Source organism: Siphateles boraxobius, unplaced genomic scaffold (assembly GCF_051911475.1).
Source record: "Siphateles boraxobius isolate OS27281-9 unplaced genomic scaffold, OSU_SipBor_1 12, whole genome shotgun sequence".
Classification (NCBI taxonomy): domain Eukaryota; kingdom Metazoa; phylum Chordata; class Actinopteri; order Cypriniformes; family Leuciscidae; genus Siphateles; species Siphateles boraxobius.
In genome coordinates, this window is record NW_027508722.1 from 19,117,472 (window position 1) to 19,143,049 (window position 25,578).

Here is a 25,578-nt window from a genome sequence, read left to right on the forward strand (position 1 = left end):
AGTAACTACTCCTATAGTAACAGCATCAGCCTTGTTAAACATGATTCCACTTGAAACACACGTAACACTCAATGACCCTCAACCAAACAGTGTGTATTTTTTAAAGCAAACCAACTGCAACATGAATTTATTTGTGGCTCTTAACACTACCATTCTATCTGTAATGTATCAGTGTTTACAATAGTGAGGTCGATTAGGTCACAAAAATGGTACTACTTTATTGCAACTAAGTACAACTAAGTAAACAAAGTTAACATAGGCTACATTTGGGTGTTTCATCATTATTATGAAATAGAGTAAATCGTATTGCTAACCTACTGACCAGGTTAGCACTACAACGAGGGAGAGACAGATATTTCTAACTCGATTATTGCTGGACTGGGGTACAGTATTATGTAATGGGAAAATGAGCACACACACACACACACAAATGCATGCATATACACAATGCAGTCCTTTGGGCAGAGATAAGAAGCTAAATTGTCCAATCTAATCACTTTATTGTCACTAAACCATATACATGTGTGAATTAAACGCAATACACATAATACACTATGAGTGTATGAGATGTATAAGTATTTGAACATTTCCACACACTTGGCAGTCATTAACACACACAGTATGGGATGGAAAATAGTAGGAAAGTACTCCGCCCAGGGGAATCCCATCTAAAAACACATCTATCCTAACATTACTTTATCCACGCAGCCACGCAGCCACACACACACACACACTGAGGCAGCTGGCATTGAGTTACAATACCAGTGGCAGAGACAATGGAAGTGCACATTTCTCAGAACACACACCTTGCTGAGTCATCCAAACACACACATAAATTCTCCAATACTATAAGCATACGGATGCTTGAAACAACACAGACATCTTCAACAAAGTGCTACAGAGACCTCTAAAATCACTTTATGAATTGTTGCACACACAAAAGCAACACAAACACAAGGCTGCAAACCGAGCCCCTGAGATAACACAGAAATAACATAGTCTCTGAGCAGTAGGCCAGGGTAAACCTTATAACTCTCACCACACATTAGCACAAAATGGCCGCTCAATCAAGTGGGTTTCATGTGTTCTGTAAAATAGTCGATCTTCCTCATTAGTTTAGTGCATAGGTTTGATTCCCCCAGTAGGGAGATTTCCTTCTTTCACAAATTCCCGCAAGTGATCAATAAAGTACTTATCAGGTCTTATCTTACATGCCAAAGGTAGCGACTTGTTGTACATTTACAGGTGAAGTGTGTATTTTCTACAACACTCAAATTTCTATCACAAATGTTTAGGTTTCAGTGAATGCATGGGCAATAGATACAATAGATCACTGTGCATATTATAAACAATATGTACAGTATTTGCTGTAATATATTGTTGACCTTGTTTATATACTTCTGTTTGGAATCTGTAAGATTTTTTAAAATGTTCTGTTATGCTCACCAAGACTATATTTATTTTTTCAATATACATTTTGATAGGCCTATATTTAAAAAATGTAATTTATTCCTATGATCAGACCTTCAGAAATCATTATAATATGCTGATTTGCTGCTCAAAAAAAAATTTCTTGTAATAAATGTTGAAAACAGTTGTGCTGCCTAATACTCTTGTGGACTGGAAAAAGTGATTTTTTTCAGGATTATTTGATGAACAAAAAGATCAAAAGAACAGCATTTATTTGAAATATAAAATCTTTTGTAACCATGTAAAAATCTTTTAATCAATTGATTGAATAAAATTATTAAATTCTTTACAAAAAAATGTAAAAAAACTTTACTGACCCCCAAACTTTTGAAAGGTAGCGTATTATAAATAGATAAACTATTAACCTGTCTGTCAGTGCATGACATAATGCTGAGTTTTTGTTCAGATCTATTCAATTATCCTAAAACACAGTGTTAATGCAATTCATTGTTTGGCTTTTATCTTTTATGTTTATTTCGTAGAACAGCAGTAAAACAGTTAAAATATCAGTTTTTTTTTAATGACAAGATAAAATTAGTTCCGAGTGTAATGTCATGTGGTGCAACCCCCCCAAAAAATGTAAAGATATTTATAAAATGAATCTTTTCACAAACAGTTCAACCTCAAACTTCCACCTCTACATGCTACGTTCAACCAGAGCAATGGCTTAGTTAAAAGGCAAAGTTAAAAGCCACGCTATGGCTGCTGTGCCGAGGGCCTCACGGTCTCTGCCCTGATCCGTTATAAACCCTAATCCCCTAAAACAACAAACACACACTGTTATGCAGGCAAGCCCTGAGCTGCCCTGCACTGCCTTACACTGCTTTAGAGAGAGAAAACCGGTCGCTTAAAACCTGGCCTACATGTGAGTGTGAGCATTGCATAATCAGCCAAACCATGTCTGAGGCTAAATATGGTACAGTGAAAACAATTATGAGGCAAGCACTTTGACCAGAGATCACAAACACACACAAGAAGCTTAAAGCTGATGTCTTTATAGCTACAGCCCAGAATATTACCCAAAGCCACAGAAATAAGCATTTGAGAGTGTGATGTTTTAAAAGACCGGCCACAGAAAGAAACCGAGAGAATATAACAATGAATGAACAGACTAATAATAGAGATAATGGACGCCAGACTTTTTTGCAGAGAGTCGCCTAAATACAGCAGCTCTCAGACCAGTCGGACATACATTATTCAACAACACAAGACATTACGCATCCATGTATACGTTGAAAGAGAGAGCAGAAGGCCGTTAAGAGCTTGAATTGTTTATTTTCTTGCATTCACAGAGAGGTCGCATCATCCAGCGCAGAAATGGAGATGTGGGAATTTACAGGGTTTTTCTGAATGCTACAGCCCGTAGTTGGAGATGATGACACAGCACAAAGTCCACCTGGCCCGAAAAGGCACTCAAATACTCACAAGCATGTGCAACCCACACCCGGCCTAAAAACAGGAGAGGGATGGAGGGAAAAGACAGAGAAAGAGAGAGTGATGGAAGATGAGATGCCACTGGGGTATTCCAGCATGGATTAGTGACAGAGAGGTTATGTGTTTGTGTGTAAGAGGAGTGGAGGGATGGAGGTGTAATCGATGGTTTAAAAGGTTTTCAGTCGCACCAAAACACACACACACACACACACACACACACACACACACACACACACACACACACACACACACACACACTATTCTTTCATAGCTCACTATGAAACACAAAACTCATCTGAACACACACACACACACACACACACACAAACACACACAGTACATGTCAAGCACCAATATCATCTCTTCTGACTGTGGAAGTGTCAGAGGTGTGCACTGAAAGTCAAATGGCACTTTAAACCTGAAGAGTGTAATTTTTTCAATGTTAAAATTTTTGAAATATTTCCCTGAAAAGGCTGTGAATCTGCGGTGCTTTTCTTTTTGTTTGAGCATTCGGACCAGCCCAACGCAATAACGGTGCTTTAAGCAATAGCGTGAGCATGGGGGCGGAACACTATCTGTCTTTTCCACCAGATAGATGAAGGAATGTTTGAGAAAACTATTTGGTAACAGTCATTATATTTTCTATTAGGACTATCTGTCTTTTCGACCAGATAGATGAAGGAATGTTTGAGAAAACTGTTTGTAAACAATCATTATATTTTCTATTTCATTGTTGCAAAAATTACACACTTAAGTAGAAAAAAAGGCTGGGTGTAAAGTATAGCTAAATTTAAAGCAGATACAACCCATTTATTTAAGAACTTTCTCAATTGTTTCCTAATGTTTAAACCTAATGATATTTTCTGGGATGCACCGCTCATGAGATTTAATTGAAGATTCCAATTCTGTTTGCCGATTTTTTTTTTCTTTGTTTAAGCAGTTAAACAAAGCCAGCTTTTAACCAGGGCAAACTGGCCTTAAACAAAAAATACCTGTAGCCATTTGAAGAGGCAACCACTGAATTTGATCATGATCCCAACAAAGGTGCTACACACATGTAGCATGAGCAGTTGTTTTGATTTAGCCTACATTAGAAAAAACAATAACAGAAAGGTCTGACTTTAGATTTGTGAAATCATGCTTCCCTTTAGTGATACATTCATATACAAACCCAACCCATAATTTGAGAGAATGGGCAAAATAAAATGAAAAACCAACCGGTGCATCTCTAATATTTTCAGTCTACATCTTTTTTAATAAAATCATTAAATATACCCTAAATAAAATTGTCTTTGCCATTCCATTTTGTCTTGTGACGCATAAATTGCACACTGCAGCTTTAAAAATTAAAAAACAAACACTGAAACTTTGCAATGGACTACTTGTACTTTTTCAGTAATTTTGTCCCCAAAGTATATTTAAATGTTGGCATCCATTGTTTCATACTGAATTAATCATATTTTCTATGCTTAAAATCTAAAACTTTTTTTAAATAATTTTTAATTATTATTGTTATTCTGACTGGTGAAGTAACGCACAAATTACACACTTAAAACAGCTTAAAAAAAACACTGTACCATTGGATGGTTTCAGATTAGATTTTTCTTTTCTTTTTAGATTTAAACATAGAAAATAAACTGAATGACAACTTCTTAGCAATTTTAACCCCCAAAGTATAGCATAAGTAGCTAGATGTTCACACTTTGTTTAATACTGAGCTAATGATATTATCTATGCCTAAATATTTAAAATTGAAAATATATTAAAATATTAATGTAACTATTTTTGCTATTCACTATTAGTAATGCATAAATTACAAAAAGACACTGAACATTTGTAGTGTTTCACATTCAGATCAAATGGCAACTTGTATCTGCACACAGTTAAGTCATTTCATATAATTATACAGAAGGCTTGTCGGCCTTACATGAACGTGCAACAGAATATTACAACTCAAATACTCTGCGTGCGGCATGCGAGGGTATAGGACATCCTCTCCTCGCAGCTCTGAAAACATTTTCCACCTGTCTTCCATCCAGCCCTTCATATGATTAACAGTACTTAGTGCACAGGTGCACATGCACACACTCGCCTGCTCATATCCAATACGTTACACAAACACACACACACAAAAATACACACACAAAAATACACACAAACACACACACACAATCCCTTGACTAAACACATACACACCCTAACTGATGAATTAGAAAGTGAATGCCGTAAATGCCAGTGACAAACTGGTTTAAAGTAAAAAAAATAAATAAAAAACTCCAGTAAGCTCGTGAACAGGTCTAAACACATGAAAAGAAGAACAGAGAGAGAGAGAGAGAGAGAGAGAGAGAGAGAGAGAGAGAGAGAGAGAGAGAGAGAGAGAGAGAGAGAACAAGATCATGCATTCCTCAGAAGAGTAGGAAAGGGAACGGGGTACGGAGGAGAGGGGGTGGGGTGGGGTGGGGTGTTAAAGTGGCGCCAGACAGCATTTGAATTCCCGGCAGTTGACCACACAAACACACAGGTTTAGTGTGTGTGTATATAATGAATAAAAGTGTGTGTGCGCTGAATTTCATTATTATTTGAATTTGAATAGCATTATCACAAACTCATACACTGTTACATTTACCTAACTAGAGAATGAGTTCATACCACAGAAATCTATTGTTTGTTTTCATATTGAGCTAATCACTACAAACTAGCCCTAATGCTACTGCTAAAAGAAAACTTTTCGCAGTTCTAAAATGTAAAAAAAAAACATTATTTAGCTTACTTTATAAACATTTTTACTTTTTTCTTAAATTTTTTCACTGTTAAGACTTTCGATTGACATGCATTCATTAATTTCATTATGTGTTAATAAAATGAATTATTATAGTTTTTATTTATAATATTAAAATCATTAAAATATATAATACTAAACCAAATTCTTTTTATTTTATTTTTTGATTAACCCCTTTTTTTTTACAATTTAACTATCGTTATCCTTAAAAAAGGGTATCTGGGCCGCACAATAGGCAAAACCTGACCTACTCACACCTTGTAGCAGCACAACAACAAAAAACAACAGGTTTTAACAGTCACCCAGGGATTCATGGGGAGTGAATCAAAGGTGGAAAACAAAGAAAACGGAAACGGTCTCACATATATAGAGTGTATTTTGAGCAAAACACACCTAATCTTATCTGAAGCGCTTACGATCAGCACTTAACATCAGTTAACATTTCAACGTCACTGGACGCTGCACCAGGGCTGCCAACTCTCACGCATTGAGCGTGAGACACACGCAATTGACCCAATTCTCACGCTCTCACGCCACACCCCCGATTTCTCACGCTTAAGTGTCAACCCGGTAGGTAAAATGCCTGAAAGATGAGTTTATCTATATATCTACCTGTTGAGCCACTCGCGATCGACTAGTTATACCGCAAATTAGTTAAATATCCCGTAATCTAGAGTAAAGATATTGTGCTCCAAACCGCGCGCACGGCAGAGGTAAGCGAGCGAGAGACCTTGCGTGTGCAGACCCCCCCCCGTTGGAGTAGTCTCACGCCAAGCTAAACTCAAAAGTTGGCAGCCCTGCTGCACTCAGAAAAACGCACACATACGCACAATGCAGGTGTTGCACTGAGTCATGCTCATGACAATGCAGCCTCTGTAAACTACCTGTATTACATTTCTCTCTCCCAACACACACACACACACACATACACATACACAGAGCAACATTCTTCCACAGCAGGCTGAATTTCATCAGGTTGAAGTACAGAAGCTCCTGATGACAGTCTGGACCCAAAACACACAATCCAACAGCAGCTTAGCGCTAATAAGCAGCACAAAACGTCTCGGGGAAAACAACTAAGTACAACGTGACACAGTCCACAAACACAGTTGAAGCTTTAATCTTACTGAGAAAAAGATTTCAAATCATGTTAATAGACTGAAATGGCCTAAAAGTTAAAAGTTTGTGTGTCTGTGTACCGCATCTGTAGAACGCTATCTGTGTTCAAAACAAGGTCTGAAGCATCCGTGTTCAGAAATGCCTAAAGAAGCGAGCTTTTCCAAGAATGTTATTCGATGTGTGAGAGTTAGTGCTTGAGTAAATGAGTGTGTGTGTTTGGCAGAATGCTTTTCCTGGAATGAGTAATGCCACACAGGCTGCAGTGATTTAAGCTTTGAGCAGGAATGTGGGAGGTCCACGTTTTTTCTGCAAAACAAACCAGTGTGAGAGCATGTGTGTCAGCGTTAACAGAGTGAGTGTTTGCTCAACCATGAGAAGATTGCCCCATTATCGGTTGTCAATGGCACGTCCATCAATATCAACACTTTGTCCATTATTTAAAATCAATGAACATGGCTCACTACATATGTAGTGTACAGGAAAGAGTCTCTTCGGCAGCGTCCTAAATAAGTGAAAACAGATGTCCAAAATCTCTTTGCACAGTGCAATTATGTGCAAGTCTAATAAAAGGCTAATGGAAGTTTTCTCTGAAAGTGTAATGGAAAGCTGTAGTATCAAGTGTAAACAGTGGTCGGAAAGAGGTGTTTAAAATCAGCAGAAAAGGTCACTTAACCTTTAGAATTTCAATAAAACACACACATTAACATTCACAGACACAGAATTTTATAAAAATCATAAATTAAAAAGTATTTTATCCTAGTTTTTGAATGAATTGTATTTGTATAAGTGCAGCCAAAGAAGCGATTGCAAGTAAGTGTTTAGATGTTAGCAGATTTTTCAGATTAGTTCAACTGAGAAATTAAATAAATTAAGGTAAAGTGACAGGACTAAGGGTATGTTTGTTTTCACTACAACGATGTAGTATGTACTAAAAAAAAGTAGCCAAAATAATGCCCATTCACACAGATCTGCGAAAATGACTAAAAAGGCTGTGTTTTGCATGCCAAGTCAGTATTGGCGATATCACTTTGTCAAGAAACACCCAGAGAACAAGTAATACGCATGCGTGAATTGCACTTTGAAACCCGATTTAAAAAAACTTGCATTTTCAGGCCCCCAAAACGCTGTTGTCATGTGAACCAGGGTTTTACTAAATTTACCAATAAAGACACATGTTTAAATGCCATGGGTTGGCATAAACAATTAACAATAATTCAGTATCATCAGCATTGATATAATGTAAAATCATTTGTTGTGATATTTTTTTTCTACATTTATGAGATAAAGTGGACATTGCCGTCATCGGTCAAAAACTATTTCTTTAAGTATGGTTTGCTACAAATAAATAGTTAATAGAGATGACGCAGGTGTAAAAAAAAAAAACCTAGTCTGGCTTTATTTTATTACAATTTTTTTAGAAACAAGTATGTTAAGAAATTTAAGAAAAAATAACTTACATTTGTTTACAGAGTATATGATCAGCCATCATAACTGTTTAAAGGGTAACTAAACCCTTGGTCAGAGCCTGACTCCACCCACTGGCAATATTTGAAAAATGCTGGAAAAGTGGGCAGAGCCCAGCGGAGGGAGGCGTGCAGCTGAGATGCATCTCTTTGTATGGAACCTGCCTAGTCACCAACAACCGCTGCGTCACGAACCACCGCAAACATCCAATAGGAAAATTCAACTGCAGTAGCCAACGTTCAACCTGAAGAGGGCAGCACTCAGACATTTTTAAACTATATATTGTAGAATTAAAACACTTTAAACCAAATGTCAAAGAATTTACTGGAATCAATGAACAGCATTTATGAAGCTCCATTCTTACAGATCAATAAATTAAAAAAGTTGTTTTAGTGTTTAGTTACCCTTTAAGAGGCCAGACTAAAAAACCCATGAGAAAATTTAATAAAGTTAAAGCAACACCAAGGAACTTTTCCTCTGCGGTCGCCCTACAGGTTGCAAGCGGAATTGTCCATTACCGCTGTCGTAAATAATTTAGCCTACCGCAGCCTACTGTCGCATGCGCACGCTCACTGTTTATCCAGCACCGGCTTTGGAATCAACAATGGCCACAGACAAGGTAGAGTATGATGCATGATTTTATGAAAGACATCACAAACAAAGAAAAACTATCTATGCCGTAAAGCAGTCAAATTTTGTAGTTCTTTTTGTGCTCCGGTTACTACCCAAAACCCAAAGTTACATAGTGCCAGTAAAAGCAATACAGACCGCGTCAGGCTATGGCAGACGTGTCATTTAACCTCTTGTAAGTCGATGTACCATCACAAAGGTCTTGGAAATATTTTATGAAGGTTGAAAAACATAGTGTTACTTTAAGGTACATAAAAAAGACCATACACATTTGTTTAAAGTATGTGAAGTAATCCTAAAATATTATGTGTATTTTTCTCATATTAATTTTTACTGTGAGTGATTCACCGCTTTCTGCTATGCAGTAGAAGGGCAAAAAAAATTTTTATCGGTGCTATATGTCCAGAGAAAACTGGGGAAAGGGGTGCGGCATTCGCTAAAAAGATAGCGATACTTCAAAATCCATAATGCACTGGGCTCGATCCGACTGTCTGTGTGCACGGATACATGACATTGTAACAATACAAACCTGTTTGAAAATCGACAAACTTATCCTTAAAAATGTAAGTAGAAAAATCAATGACCATTTGATTCGTGCTTAAATGGAAACCAAAAGGCCCTGATGAGAATAAACCCAAAAATAAGCACCCTGACAGATTTACATGCTTTCATATAGGCCTCTGAGAGCATCTTCAGTGGTTTGTCATGTTAATGAACATCCTACTGAAGGCTCTTCGGATATGTGAGGTATGCTATTGTGAAAGACATGCAAATATCTAACCACATAATAGAGCATCGGTTAAACTATTCTTTCTGCACAACACTACAATCATCAACTTGATCTTTTGTTCTAGAAAACTGGGTACAAAGAGAGAATGCACTAAACTCACATTTGCCTTGGTATGATTAACATTCTCCAGATGCTCGAAGGGGAAGAACAGAACAGAAGGGAAGGAAAGTGAGAGCGATGACATTTGACCTCACTAACTACAGCGAACTGGAACCTTAATCAAATATTGTTAATCTGTAGTACTTCTGATTTGAAGAAATGGGGAATTACACAGTAGAAAGTTAGGAAATTAGATAAGGAAATGAAACCAGGCTGACGTGGTTCATACGCTATTCTTGAGTATCATATGTGGTTGAGGAGATGGCATCAGGCCCTCATGCCATTGGCTGCGTGGCATGTGACCAACGGGGGCAGGGGCGTGTGGTGGAATGCAGGGTTAAGGGGTGCAGCTATGGAAGGTCGTGAGGTCAGGGTCATATCATACACACACACACACACACACACGTTCCCCCCCTCCCCCCCGAGCATACACAGGGGCCTCTGTGCTGCTGTCAGTCCATAAATGACTCCCAACACATGGATGCTCTCGCTCGTATTCTACGCTGCCCCCGTAACCCACTGACATGGCAAACACACACAAACCACTGTGCTCCCCTGATGGTGGACACACCATTATTGTTCTCCAGGGGTAAAAACAAACAAAATTCTATTCAACCCCTAAGGATCTCATTCATCCCTAGAAATACACCATCCGTACACTTCCAGGGAAACATTTATTCCCAATGCTCCCAAATCGAGGTACAAGTTCTCCCAAGGCGAGCAGTGTAAGAAAAAAAAAGTACAAACTGTATCGCTGCAGTGTTTAATACAGTCTCACACATCAATGTCAAAGAAAAATCCTGCCAATGTGTGTGACATTTACAGGCGTTCCATTTGTGTTCAGAGAAATAGCATGACGGAGCAACCGTTTGATGGGCCTGATGGGAAAGCAGGCAGTGCGGAAAATACAAAACACGCTGGTTTGCTGATTGTCTCGAACAAACACACGCACATGCTGCCGAACAGGATACATAAGTATGTACACACAGAGAGGTGCCTGCTGATGTTGAACTTGTTCCAGAGAGACCTGAACAACTGAGGCGGCTGCATAACACTGACTAAAATAGAGCACATGGTCTCCTGTGTGACAATGTGAACGAGCGATAAAAGGCTGCTAATTATTCCAAATGAACAATCTATTACAACTACAAGAAAACCGGCTAACAGTGAGCACGACAATGACACACTCACAAAAACATGTTAAATAAAATAAAATAAAGCAAAACACAAACTGAGCCAGGATTTGATATTCTAATCCTAGGTCAGTTTAGTTCAGATCAGGTCAAAATGTGATTAGTTTTGATTAGTTGTCGACCGATATATCGCCACAGCCATGTTTTTTTTCAATATTTGCATTGGCCGATAAGTTTTTCTAATTGGCCGATGTCTTCGAAGCGGGACTTTTATTTTGAAAGGCGGAGACCGGCAGTCCCTGATCACACAGCGCTCACATTATCTGTTAGTTTAAACTTTATGGTCTATGTTTAACAGTCATATCTAATATGTTATTAGATAGAACTGTTAAACAAAGAAAGTAAACGGTATGCGAAAAAATATAGCGTTTGCTTTTATATTATTAGTAACAGGCAAAAAATAGGCTATATTACTTTTGCATTTACGGTATAAATTTAGCAAATATGCAGCATAATTTTAATGATTTATTTAAAAAATGTATTCATTTTTATTTCTAATTTATTAAATATTAATTAAAATAAATAGAAATTATGTGTGGGCTTTATATCGGCATCGGCCATCAAAAAAACAATATCGGTCGGCCACTAGTTTTTATATAGCCTGATTTTATTTATACAACAATTAGAATTAGAATATGATTTGGTGAGCGGAGTTCTTTATGACGGAGTATTTGAATTATTCACTCAACCGATTCATTCAACAACACTGATTCACCCAGGAACAAAACAAGGGACTGTTTATGAGGAAGTCATTGAATCATTCAGTCAACCGATTTGCATAAACACTGATTCATACAAAAATTAAACACCACTACTGTTATACGAAACAGAAAAAAAATTAAGTAACTGGCAATACTGTCTAAATGTATTATCTTCTTGTTTATTAAACTATAACACTAGAGATTGGGCAGACAATCTGCTGATATAGTTCTTAATATTTTATTCTAGCACTGGTTATATTATCACATATAAAACAGTTAATATAAAATTATTTTAATGGTTAATAGCTTGTTTAATTATTCAGACTGAAAATGTATTTTAATTAATTGATTAAAGTAAACTTAATTTTTCAAGGATTTACAGAGTTGACCTCAATGGTAAAAAATAATAATATTGAATACATTTCTGACAATTATGGGTAAAACTTTATAATTTTATAAACTTTAAAATATTACAAATTAAAGCTGCAATCTTAACCACTGACCCTTCACTAATCACCATCTCATGAGAAAGCGCACAAATTATAGTTAGTCTATTCAGGATAATGCCGTACTAAATACACACTGAGGCCTGATGGGTAGACCATAGTTGAACCACAGACACTTTCAGATGTTACAGAGGAAATGAGATCAGCCAGGGTCAGCTAATGCCTGTTTGTGCAGACACACACCACCCGGAAAAGAAAAAAAGTCTGAAGAGGTGCGCATCATTCTCTGAATTCATGCAAAGTAGCAGTCAGAGAGTGAGGAAGTGATAAGAGCAGTGTCTCTTATCTAATGCGATTCATGTGGCAAGAGCTTTTTTGATGCTTTCGATAGTGTCAGTGTTAGGGACTGACAGACACACACATGACTTTTATCAGGATACACACCATACTGACGCTGCCATCACCTCCTGTTCTCATAACAAACCACGGCTTTCAGAGAAAATGCTCTCTCACCGAAATGCACTACGAATTTATACCGCTGTGGGTGTTTGCAGGTAAGAACACAGACTGAAGAGATACTAAAATCTGATAGAGAATGAAGCACTTGGAAACCACATCCTATACTCAGTACTGTATCTTCATCTCACTCATTTGCTCTTGCTCTCTTGCATATTTAGCAGCTGAGCTCACCTCGTAACTGTCAAGGTCAGAATGTGGCCTGCACAGCCGTAGATTGATAAAACCACAAGGTACTTGTAGTAGTTATTGCCACCTAATTTAAAGCAACATTGCATCCAGTCTCTGCATATAATTACTGACGTTCAAATTCATAAAGTCAACATACAAATCTGCATTGTCTGTGGATTTAAGATGTGTGACACGATTTAGGTCTATTAGTGAAGGTCAAGAGGTCACCATTAAACCTCCATAAAATTTTGACTTTACACATTGCTTAATTAAAAATACACTCCATATAGCACTCCACTCCAAGTTTGGAAGAATCACAGCTGAAAGTGAAATGTGGTTTTCATGTGTTGACATTGGTATCAGAGCGTATATAACGAAATTATGAGGTAATATGTTTCTTTCAGGCCCTTCCCAAAAAATTAAGTTGAAATTAATTTAAAAGGAATGATCCTTGCAGGTTTGTGGGACACATTCTGGGCTAATCAGCACTATTTAAAATGACTAGCAGTATAGTGAGTTTTCATGCACACAAAGGCAACCAAGTGAGCAGTCTTAGGACAATAAGTATTATTATTTATTAATATTATTAAAGAAATTTGCTTTAGCTAGGCTAAACCTGGCTTTCCATTTCAAACTCACAAACTGAAATTGTAAGTTTGACACTAGACTAGAGGGATTTTAGATATAATAACTTGTATTTTGCCAAGATATCATCGTCATTCACTAAACTTTAACGCGAGCATCTCATATTTTTGGTCTCGGCAGGCCATTATCGTCGTAGGATTATCAAAAACATGGTTAAACGTTGTGCCTGGGGTATTTGTAACACCGATACGCGTTTCCCAGAGAGGTTGGAGGGGGGTGTCCGTTTTTTTCCCTTCCCAAAACCGAAGTCAAATCCTGACAAGTGTCGTCTTTGGATTAAACTGTGTGGACGTCCTCACAGTCAGCTAAACCCCTCGAGGATCAACAAGCACACCTTTGTGTGCTCTAAGGTAAATTTTGCTTTTAACCTCCGTCTCGATCAGTAGGATATGCGGTGGTTCATTTTTTGACTGTGACCGGTATGCTTTTGCCTCTATTTGGATGCCTTGTTGTTCCTTGCGTTTCACCTGTATGTCATGGATATAGCCTTCGAACGCAAATTGCAGCCCCTTTTGCCTACTTCTATCGGACACTTTATTTGCTGATTTATAAAAGTTGGATAAAATTTCATCAGGAAGAGCTGTCACAGCGTAAGCCATGTTGATAGCAAACACCAGAGCCCAGACGAAGTTTGACGGACGTAGCAACAGTAACTAAGGGGGGCGGGGCTTAGCCAAAGGTCAAATTACAACACTGCATAATACAAAAATTTGGGGTCGAGGGAAAAAACTCAAGTTTAACTTATAAGGGATTGGGAGGGCAAGGTTTATACAAGTGAAAGTGACCATGACGTGCTGCTCAGACTTTACAAAAACACGATGAACTTCATAAAGCCCAGACTACAGCGTGAGACGAAATTACAAGGCATCTCGCGCGCACACTTTTGTTTATGACGTCGCGCGCGCGCGAGTGTTGACAGAATGTAATAGTTAAAAGTCCGTTAAACTTAGAGCAAGGTGGGTGGCGGGGTACGACCGCTGAGAAAATCGTGATGTGAGAGAATGTATTGTGATAGAGACGGACAGAGAGAGAGAGAGTGAGTGAGTGAGTGAGTGAGTGAGAGTGTCTGAGTGTGTGTGTGTGTGTCTCAACATGGATTCCCAAACATGCCACAATAGGCCTCCTGAACACGGCTACTGAAACTTCCTGTAGTTGGCGGGATAGTAACAACTTCACAAGTAACTTACATACTGGACAAGTGGATACATGTTACAAAATGAATACACACGGCAAGTAGCATGCTAACAGTGATTAAAGTGAATACAAACAAATGGAAAGCATTCATCAGAAAAGCAGCCGATCCAACACCTAACGTTAAAGGGAAATTAGTGCGCAGCTCTGTTCTGTGCTTCGCTGCAATTTACAAGTTGTAATGCCTATATTAAAAATGCTTAGAAGCAGCGCCGACTGTAAAGAGGTCTAGTTATAAACAAAGTAGTGAAAACTTTTATTAAATACCCTGGTGGAAAAGCGGAGCTTCCATTTTGAATGTGCCATGCTACTGGTTCAAAGCTCGCGCTTGGGCTGCACACAGCTGGCACGCGCAGAGTGAAAGGAGGAACATTTTATGGGAGAAAACTCTTTAACATTCTGTGAGGATTCACAACATCGATTTCGACATTTTTCCACGAACGATAAAAGTACAAGCTGCTGTTTTATAGTAGAAGCCATTCAACAGGTTTAGTGCGTTTTGCGCTGACAGGACTGAAAGAAACAGTAGGCTAATGAAGCGTGCATTAGGTTTGAATGTAACTATTTAAAGTAAAACCGCAAACTTGAGGACTTGTTAACATTAGAACTACTGGAATGGACACGCTGAGCTCGACTAATTGTATAGAGTAGACTAAACTTTAGGTTATTTCAATGAATGGACAATTAACCGCATTATTTATTAGTGAAAACTGCATTTCAAGTTCACGAGTTACAAATAGCTAGCTATATTAGATGAACCTGATAATGTAAACATAGAAATCAGTAGTAAAGCCGATGGTATGTCAGAGTAATAAGCCCTGGAAAAACAGGCAACTTTTCTAAAAAAGTAAGTTGTAGTAAAAAAAGTCAGTTGTCAGTTTACTAATATATCAGTTTTGACACTGAATGATACTTAAGGCTGATGTAAAATCCTTACTTTTGATGCTGACTCAACAAACTCACAAGTCAAATAAGTTGTGGCAGCACTTGATAATGAGTGCCTGGTAACTTACCCGAGTCCCCCGGGGTTTTCATGGTGAAAGTTATCTGCCCCTAACACACAGCAAGCTGGGTTAAGTTGTCAGTTCAGCAGTGGCGAGACTCGGCCTCTCCCGCTCCCCCGTCTCCAAAAGGCCAAACTTTTGTCCAATGTTCAGCACTCTTGTTGCTCGCGTCCTACTATATCTGGACTCTTTACACGATTCCTCCAAACCCCCCGAACGACAGCGCTGAGTTTGGAAAGCGGCTCAGTACTTCCACTGGCGCGACGGGACGGGGTGCAACTGAGTTCCGAAACAGCGCTTTCCCGTCTGTCCCGGGAGCGATCGATACAATCCCAACACGCCAGAAAAGCAGCACTCAGTGTCTCGCTGTTACATATGCGCGCTCTTGTGCCCAGTTGATGATTTTCGCAACATTTTATCCTTGTGTTAGTTTGTCATTGCTCTCCCGAGGCTCGCCATTCGCAGTATATCAGTCAGTTTCCCATTCTCTCTTTCACACCGACTTTTTTTCCTTCCTCCACTGAAACTACTCGCTGTCTCCTCCCCCCCATCTCTCTCTCTCTCTCTCTCTCTCTCTCTCTCTCTCTCTCTCTCTCTCTCTCTCTCGGGTGTCGTGTTTCGCTCTCTGCTACCGCACGGGGCCGCCCACACGGTCGGGGGAAGGAGGGAAATGGGGCGGGAGGGGTGCCCGGGCATTGGCTGAGTCACGCCCCCTCACCACGAGCGGGGCTGGCGTCACTGCAGCACGAGGCGTCGTTATGGAGACCGCCATAGCCACTGTCCGTGATGACATCACATCCGCGTCCTACGAGCTGCAGAAAACTTGAGATTCAGCGTCATCGCCCCAGTGAACGTCAGCAACAAGTGTTTTTTTGAGTTAATTAGCCCACTTACTCTTTCATTTAATGATAATTGTCTACCCCCATCGAGAGGTAATAGTGTAATAATGATTTCCGGAATTTATCCTGCAAGATCAGAGACTGAACTCTAAGGGCCACTCAAACATTTTATATCAAAACAAAATGTCAAAAAGGATGTATCATAATACAGATGTATTGTGGAAACGTTTTATACGTGTAAGGGTCAATGACATAAATACATCATTTCATGAATATCGTTCATTTTGACGTGAATCAAGACGTGTTATGATAGGGTTATTTCTACATGTTACCTAAATACAAATTTTAAAAAATCAGTGATGATATTTTTTTTTAAAAGATCTCAACACAGTCATAAGGGATCCTTTTCTCGCCACACTTACTTTGATTTGCCCCATAAAGTGTTTTTTAATCATTTTTTGAAACAAAATTGCTCTTAATTATTGCTTTAATTATTTAATTCAGATACAGAACATATCTATTCAAAAAAGTGTATTCAAGTCATTTTCTGTTTAAATTTTCATTCATAAAATATATATTATAACATATGTATAGATATATAGATAAAAGCTTAATAGATACAGGTAAAGAACGAGCCATAAACATTTTCAGAATAAATTCATGAAATTGCACATTTCATCCATGGCTCTCATAAATGGCTGTTTAAAATCTATAGGGAACATGAGAAGTATTAAAGGGTTAGTTCACCCAAAAATTAACATTATCATCATTTACTCACCCTCAAGGCGTTCCAAACCCCTAAGACTTACATTCATCTTGGGATCACAAATTGAGATATATTTAATGAAATCTGAGAACTTTCTGTCCCTCCATTGACAGCTATGCAACTACTTCTTTGATGCTTCAAAAAGTTCATAAACAGATCCTAAAACTAATCAATATGAATTGAGTGGTTTAGTCTAAATTTTCTGAAGAAACATTCATATGGATTAGTTTTACGATCTCTTTATGAACTTTTTGAAGCATAAAAGTGGTAGTTGCATAGTTTGGAATGACATGAGGGTGAGTAATTAATGACAGAATTTTCATTTTTGGGTGAACTGTCCCTTTAAATATTCAATCAGAAACACATAACATCACCTTCCTCATTTTCTTCCTCTATTTTCTTTTCAATGATTAGATGAAGATTACCAGAAAAACAGAATTACATGGCCTATTGACCCCAATCCATTGAATTCTGCTGGCACGTGCATGAATATGAGAGAGAATGAGAATATTGCAGTGGCACTGCCAGTGTGAGAAAGTGTGTATGTGTGTGTATGTTTGTTTCCTGTATGATTTGAATGTGATCCATCTGCTCAAGCATATACATCCTGTTTTAAAGCTAGGCACCTGAACCATAAAAGGACCCCCTTCCCTCCCTCATGAAAAGTTTTTGAGTAAATGTGGTGTCTCTCATGAGCAGTGTAGCATGTGTCCTGTTCTAGATTAGCACATCCTACTGCTAGAAAACAAGGGACTGAGGAGGGTTGGCATAAAATATATTTAAAGTTGTAAACGTAATATTATCCTCCTTAATTAATCCATCCCATTTAGTCATTTTGAGAAAAAATATTTGCAACAAAAATATATAGGCCTATATATACGGTGTGTGTGTGTGTATATATATATATATATATATATATATATATATATATATATATATATAGATCAATATAGATATATAGATCAGATGACCAGCCATATTCTGCTCACCTAATTGCAGTATTTAACCTAATTGGGGATCATCATTAGACACTTTTTTTTAATAATGGCTTAATTGTGAATAATCTTTAATAATGTTGCTTTTCATGATTCTGCATTTTTCCCACTAGGCGTCACTATAAATCCAAGATGACTTTCATATTAGCCAGGCCAACATACAATATTTGTGACAATAACACACTGCTGCATGTTTTTTTTTTTTTTTTTTTTGTTGTATTTGCAATTCATCAAATTAGTGATGGTGATTAGTGATAAAGGTAAAGAGAAGACTGACATGATGGCCTGTGTTTTATGAGCCTTAACCTGATCATTTGCCCTTTCCTTTGAGAGGAAACCTGTTACTGAGCTATGAGCTGTTATGTGTGTTGTGGCGGTTCTCATGATTGTGCTTCTTGTTGTTATTTGTGCTAGTCAGGCTGTAGAGTGTCAGCAGCCATTTCTGGTCACAGGAAACAGACGTACCTCAGATAAGCATCTCTGCTCCATAATGTTTCTGCTGCTGCTGCAGTCTGTGTGAACGTGTGTGTGTGTTTTGGAAATATCCAGTGCTGTCATGTCACATCTGTCCCCTAGGAAAGAAAACAAGAGCAGTTACTGGGATGGGTAATTTCCTTTGGCCACAGAGACAATAAATAAAGTCCATTTTAGTTATACACAATTTCTCCATATATTTATTTTATTTTATTTCCTCTATCTCTAGACAGGGGAAGAGAGAAGTAGAAGACTGTGAGACAGAGTTTCTGAGTTTGTAGAAATGTCTTCAACAGCATTTGCAAGTTGAAGGGAGTTTTAAAAAAGATGAAGGAGGGATACTCAGTTAACACAAAAACAAACAAAATCTTATCTCTCTGCCAAAGCACAGTACTTCCTATTCATCCTTGTACTGTTTCCTTCTCTTGTATTATTCCATTACACCATTATTTAGCACCTTCAACCTTCTCTTGCTCCACGTCCTCCGCTCTCCTAAATCTCTGTGTCAAATCTGTTACAGTAAACTCACGGTTATCAGTTTCTCAGAAAGGTTCCTTACTCTTCTCATTCTCATACGTTATGTGTTTATGTATCGACACACAACTTGCCTTCGTCTCAGTTGTGAGACAGTTGTGTTTTTGTTCAAGTATTACCAACAGCACTTTCACCAAGTCTACCGGATTCCACAAACATGGAAAAAGCTGGAGTGACTGGAGAAACATTAGTCAAAAGTTTGGATTCACCTACTCTATTGTATATCTGAAAGCCATTTCCGCCTCAGCGTAAACATTATTTTTAAAGAATTTATTAATCTTTTTTAATCCCATTTAATCCCAAATTTTTCCCAGACACGAAAATATCCAAATCATGTGTCATTAGTATCCCTTTGAAACAATCAATCATCATTTTTTGAAATTTTCATGGAAAAGTGTGTGAAAAAGTGAGTTTTATGATCGGTCACAATTGTGACCGGTGGGATAATGTGTTGTATCAACCATTGGACAGACTGAATATAGGTCTATTTGACCTCTGCAGTGTGTGTGTCTGGGTGTTTTTGTGTGTGTGTGTGTGTTTGTCTGCTCGTGTGTGCATGTGTGTGCGTGTGTGTGCGTGTGTGTGTGTGTGTGTGTGTGTGTGTGTGTGTGTGTGTGTGTGTGTGTGTGTGTGTGTGTGTGTGTGTGTGCGTGTATGTGCATGCGTGTGGGGTGTGCGATTGTGGGGTGTGGTGTGCGTGGGGTGTGTGTGTGTGTGTGTGTGTCTGTGTGTGTGTGTGTGTGTGTGTGTGTGTGTGTGGTGTGCATGTGTATGGGTGTGTGGCGTGTGTGTGGGGTGCGTGCGTGTGTGTGTGTGTGTGTGTGTGCGTGCGTGTGTGGTGTGTGTGGTGTGCGTGGTGTACGTGTGTGTGGGGTGTGTGGTGGGGTGAGTGGGGTGTGTGGTGTGCATGTGTGTGGGGTGTGTGGTATGCGTGCGGGGTGTGTGTGGTGTCTGGTGTGCGTGGTTGTGGGGTGTGCGGTGTGCGTGTGGGGTGTGTGGTATGCGTGGGATGTGTGCTGTGCGTGTGTTTGGTGTGCATGGGGTGCGTGTGGGGTGTGTGGTGTGCGTGTGGTGTGTGTGCGTGTGTGTGGGGTGTGTGGTGTGCGTGGTGTACGTGTGTGGTGGGGTGAGTGGGGTGTGTGGTGTGCGTGTGTGTGGGGTGTGTGGTGTGTGTGGTGTGCGTGTGGTGTGTGTGTGGTGTGCGTGTGTGTGGGGTGTGTGGTGTGTGTGGTGCGCGTGTGGTGTGTGTGGTGCGCGTGTGGTGTGTGTGTGTGCGTGCGCGTGTGGTGTGCGTGGTGTACGTGTTGGGGTGTGTGGTGTGCGTGTGGGGTGTGCGTGTGTGTGGGGTGTGTGGTGTGCGTGTGTGTGTGTGGTGGGGTGAGTGGTGTGTGGTGTGCGTGTGGTGCGTGTGTGTGATGTGCGTGTTTGTGGGGTGTGTGGTGTGCGTGTGTGTGGGGTGTGTGTGGTGTGCGTTTGCGTGTGTGTGGTGTGCGTTTGCGTGTGTGTGGGGTGTGTGTGTGTGTGGTGTGTGTGTGTATAGGGTGTGCGTGTGTGTGGGGTGTGTGGTGTGCGTGTGTGTGCCTACCTGTAATTGCGTGTGTGTGTGGAAAGTTAAGTAGAATTAGTTAGCTAGCTAGTCTTTTTGTGTGTGTGTGTGTGTGTGTGTGTTTCTGTGTTTCTGTATGTGTGTCTGTGTGTAAAATTAGGTAGAAAGTTAGGTAGCAGCAGAAAGTAAGGTAGAACAGTTAGTCTAAGTGTATTAGCATGTAGATACAATGGGTTTTCCCACCGGTCACTATTGTTGCCGCTGACATGTTTGTGAGTTCTATGACTACATTAAACAAAGTTGAGTAATTGCAAATGCATATATCAATACTAGACACCTTAAACATGATGTGTACCAAAAATCGATGTCCTATCTTTGTTAACATACTTTACTAATCTATTCTTTGGCAGCTTTCTTGCTGCCATCCTCTTCTCTTGGCGCAAACAGGAAGTAAACAAATCTGGTCATGTGACAATTTACAGTAAACATGCGACACTGCGCATATTTCATTGAGACCCTTTATTATTTCAATATCTGCTGGAAATGCATTGATAGATCATTCAGTAACATTTTTATAGCCTTAGAAATGAAACAATTTTTTTCAGTCACTATTGTGACCTGTCATTTCTACATTTACTAATACATTTTTTAATTAAAAGTTGTATTTGTTAAATTCCCCCTCCTGTGGTGAAAATTAAGCTTTAAATGTTGTTTATATGTTTATGTGGTGTTTTTAATATGCTTTAAGACAAACCATGTGCAAATGCATAAGTCAGCACCATTGCTGAGTATTTTCTCCTTAAAACTGCAGTGAAACAAATACAATCTCAAAAACGTGGTTTGAAATCGCTGGTGTTTCTGACGTCACAAACTTCCTTGTAACCAATCATGTCAACGTGTGATCACTTGTGTATATTTGAGCTGGTGCGAGTGAGCGGAGGTGGGGCAATTTGCATATTCATAGTCCCCAGATACTAAATGAGGCAAGAGTGCAGTTACATTCAATTTATTTTAAGGCATGAAGACTTTTTTCAAGGAAAAAAACGTTTAAATATCTAATTTTAGTGATCAAAGATGAGTTTTAAGGGATACAATTATGGACCCGAGCTAACATGAACTAACAATGAACAATTGTATTTTTTATTAGTCAAGTCAAGTCACCTTTATTTGTATAGCGCTTTTACAATACAAATTGTTTCAAAGCAGCTTTACAGAGATAGCAGGAAAGTAAAGTTGTAATAGTATTGTTAAATTCAAAATTAAATGTCAAATGTCCCCAACTAAGCAAGCCAAAAGCCAATGGCGAATGAGGGCGAATGAAGGCGAAAAAAAAGGCGACAGTGGAAAGGAACCAAAACTCCATCAGGTGACAGAATGGAGAAAAAAACCTTGGGAGAACCCAGGCTCAGTCAGGGGGCCAGTCCTCCTTTGGCCAACAAACGAACAGTGTATGATTATGATTTAGGCGGCATAATAGGTCAGAAGTCAGATTGGATCAGAACTTTCACAATATTTATCCAGTTCATCTGGTTAGGGGTTGGAGTCATCACGCCGGTATGGAGACAAGTTTGTTGAGGTGTCCATGAGGCCTTCACAGTGTTGATGAGGCTGGCACTTCAGGGATGCGTTGTCGTCGTGTCCATGTGATGGTCCTTCATCAGATCTGGATATGGCCTGGATCCGGCGGTTTGCGATAAACCTCGGGATAAACAGAGAGACTAATATTAGCGTAGACACCATCCTTCTTCTGATGTACAAAGTACATCAGGATTTATAGGAAGTGTTCCCGGTTCCGGCTGATCTAAACTATGCAGCCTAACATTGAATTATAGCAATCTATAATGTGTTATGTGTATGCTAAACCAAAGAGATGTGTTTTTAGTCTAGATTTGAATTGACAGACTGTGTCTGCTTCCCGGACAATGTTAGGAAGATTGTTCCAAAGTTTTGGTGCCAAGTAGAAAAAAGAATCTACCGCCAGCAGTCAATTTTGATATTCTAGGTATTATCAACTGGCCAGAATTTTGAGATTGCAATAGACGTGAAGGACTATAATGGGTTAAGAGCTCGCTCAAGTACTGCGGAGCTAAACCATTTAGTGCTTTGTAAGTAATCAGCAATATTTTAAAATGTATACGATGTTTAATAGGGAGCCAATGCAGTGTTGACAGAACCGGGCTTATATGGTCATACTTCCTGGTTCTGGTAAGAACTCTAGCGGCTGCGTTTTGGACCAGCTGTAGTTTGTTTACTAAGCGTGCAGGGCAACCACCCAGTAGAGCACTACAATAACCTAGCCTTGAGGTCATGAACGCATGAACTAATTGTTCCGCATTTGTCAATGAGAGCATATGACGTAATTTAGATATATTTTTAAAATGGAAAAATGCGCTTTTACAGATACTAGACACGTGACTTTCAAATGAGAGATTGGTATCAAAGAGCACACCCAGGTTCCTAACTGACGACGAAGACTTGACAGAGCAGCCATCAAGTGTTAAACAGTATTCTAGGTTGTTGCGTGTGGAAGTTTTTTGTCCAATAATTAGAATCTCTGTTTTTTCAGAATTTAGTAGTAGGAAATTACTAGTCATCCAATTTTTTATATCAGCTATGAATTCCGTTAATTTTGTGAATTGGTAAGTTTCGTTAGGTTTTGAGGATATATAGAGCTAAGTATCTTCAGCATAACAGTGAAAACTAATTCCATGTTTCCTAATGATATCTCCTAACGGTAGCATGTACAGAGTGAACAGCAACGGTCCTAGTACTGAGCCTTGTGGTACGCCATACTGAACTTTTGACCGATAAGACATGTCTTCATTTACTGCTACAAACTGATAACAGTCAGGTAAGTATGATTTAAACCATGCTAGTGCAATTCCACTAATGCCAACATAGTTTTCTAGTCTATTTACTAGAATGTTGTAGTCAATGGTGTAAAATGCAGCACTAAGATCAAGTAACACTGATAGAGAGATACAACCACGATCGGATGATAAGAGCAAATCATTAACTAACATTAAACATTAACAAATATGAATAAATACTGTAATAAATGAATTGCTCATTGTTAGTTAATTTTAGTTAATGAGTATTGATAACTAATGGGACCTTATTGTAAAGTGTTACTAGGGATTGTGAGATTAAGTTTAAAATAAAAAAATAATGCAAGATACGGCAACATGTTCTGTGAAATGGCCTTGTCAGTGTTTTTTCATTGTTTAATGTAATGCTGTGGTTTTCTCTCATGTGACTCAGTTGCAGAATTATGGGGAACCCCCCCTCTTCTGTTACCCCACCCCACCAGCTCAATTTCTCTGTTGTTCTTTATGAGATGATCAGCATTTAAAATCGGAGTGACAGACAGATGCTGGAGTGATACAGTGCTTTCACCCTTGCATTGTTCAGCCACTCTTCCTCCCTCTATTTTGCTGCCAATGAAGGTACATTCTCACAATACTAAGTCATGTCCCGAGTGACACCGCTTGTTCTCAGAAATTAGAGCTCTGAGTACAGTGGTGTTTACAAATATACATACTAGCATTGCACACTCATAAGACCCATGAGTGCTTTTGCACTGTCAAGGTAGCTGGTAAAAGAGAGAGTACTCTGTTTAAGAGGGTCTCATTGTTACTCTTTATCTTTTGGCCTCCTAGTGGAGTGAAGCACATGTGATATATCTGTTAGACTGAGCAAGAGAGAGTGAAGTGATTCCTTAAAAACAAGGGATGGAAGGAGAGGCCAACGCTTTAAAAATTAGATTGGTAGAATTAAATTCATGAAATAGAAAACTATAGAAAAATAATATAAATATTAATAATACAATTAATAAATTATGAAAAAATACTAAAAATGAAGTAAAATCTGACTAAAATAATTAAATTATATATGTATAATACCATAATTATCATTTTTTATCATAATATTGTCATTAAATGAGTGATGAACAACATGTATTTAATGTTTTTTTTAAATGAAGCATATGGTTACATATTAAAGCTTACGTATTAAAGGTGTAATGATCACCAGTGAGAGTGCCCAGGATAACCATCAGAGGGTATTCCAACCCAGACAATCACCACACATTAATTTCCCATAGCTCACTGCCCGGATTCATCATCACTCATTGTTTTCACCTGTGTCTCATCTTCTTGTTTGCTCACCCTATATAAGCCTGGTTCTTTCAGTCATTCATTGCAAAGTCTTGTTTAGTGTTACACTGCAATTCCGAGCATTCTCCCTGGTTTCATGTCTCTTGGTTTTTGGAATTCTTGCCTTTTCCGTGGATTACTCTTTTGCCCTTGTTCCCTGCCTTGTTGTGTTTGTTATTGTTTGGACTGATTTCCTGGGCTTTATGACCTTTTTCTGTTTTTGACTACGATTTTGGATTACCCTTTCAAATAAACTGCATTTGGATCCTCAATCTTTGTGTCTCAGAGCAGTTTGTAACAAAAGGGGTGGTATAATGCCCTTTTCACAAGATGTAAAATAAATATCTGATGTCCCCAGAGTGTGTATGTGAAGTTTAAAGGGATAGTTCACCCAAAAATGAAAATTCTGTCAGTATTGACTCACCCTCATGTTTTTCCATCCCCGTAAGACCTTCGTTTATCTTCGGAACACGAATTAAGATATTTTTGATGAAATCTGAGAGCTGGATCACTCGTCCATACTCGTCCATAGGCTTCTTCAGGAATTGAACTTGCCGGCCTCGAAAAATTATTAAAGACATTGTTAAAATAGTCCAAGTGACTACAGTGGCCCAATCT

The 25,578-nt window shown here is 38.8% G+C and overlaps 1 protein-coding gene across 1 annotated transcript in view; it reads right to left on the reverse strand.

Moving 5' to 3' along the window:
* erfl3 (Ets2 repressor factor like 3) overlaps positions 1 to 16,443 on the reverse strand; it is a 53,038-nt gene extending 36,595 nt beyond the window's left edge. The window contains exon 1 of the mRNA XM_077209916.1: positions 15,662 to 16,443. Coding sequence (XP_077066031.1) covers positions 15,662 to 15,683 — 22 coding nt within the window. The 5' untranslated portion in view covers positions 15,684 to 16,443. The remainder of the gene's footprint in view (positions 1 to 15,661) is intronic.
* Between the last annotated feature and the right edge of the window lie 9,135 nt (positions 16,444 to 25,578).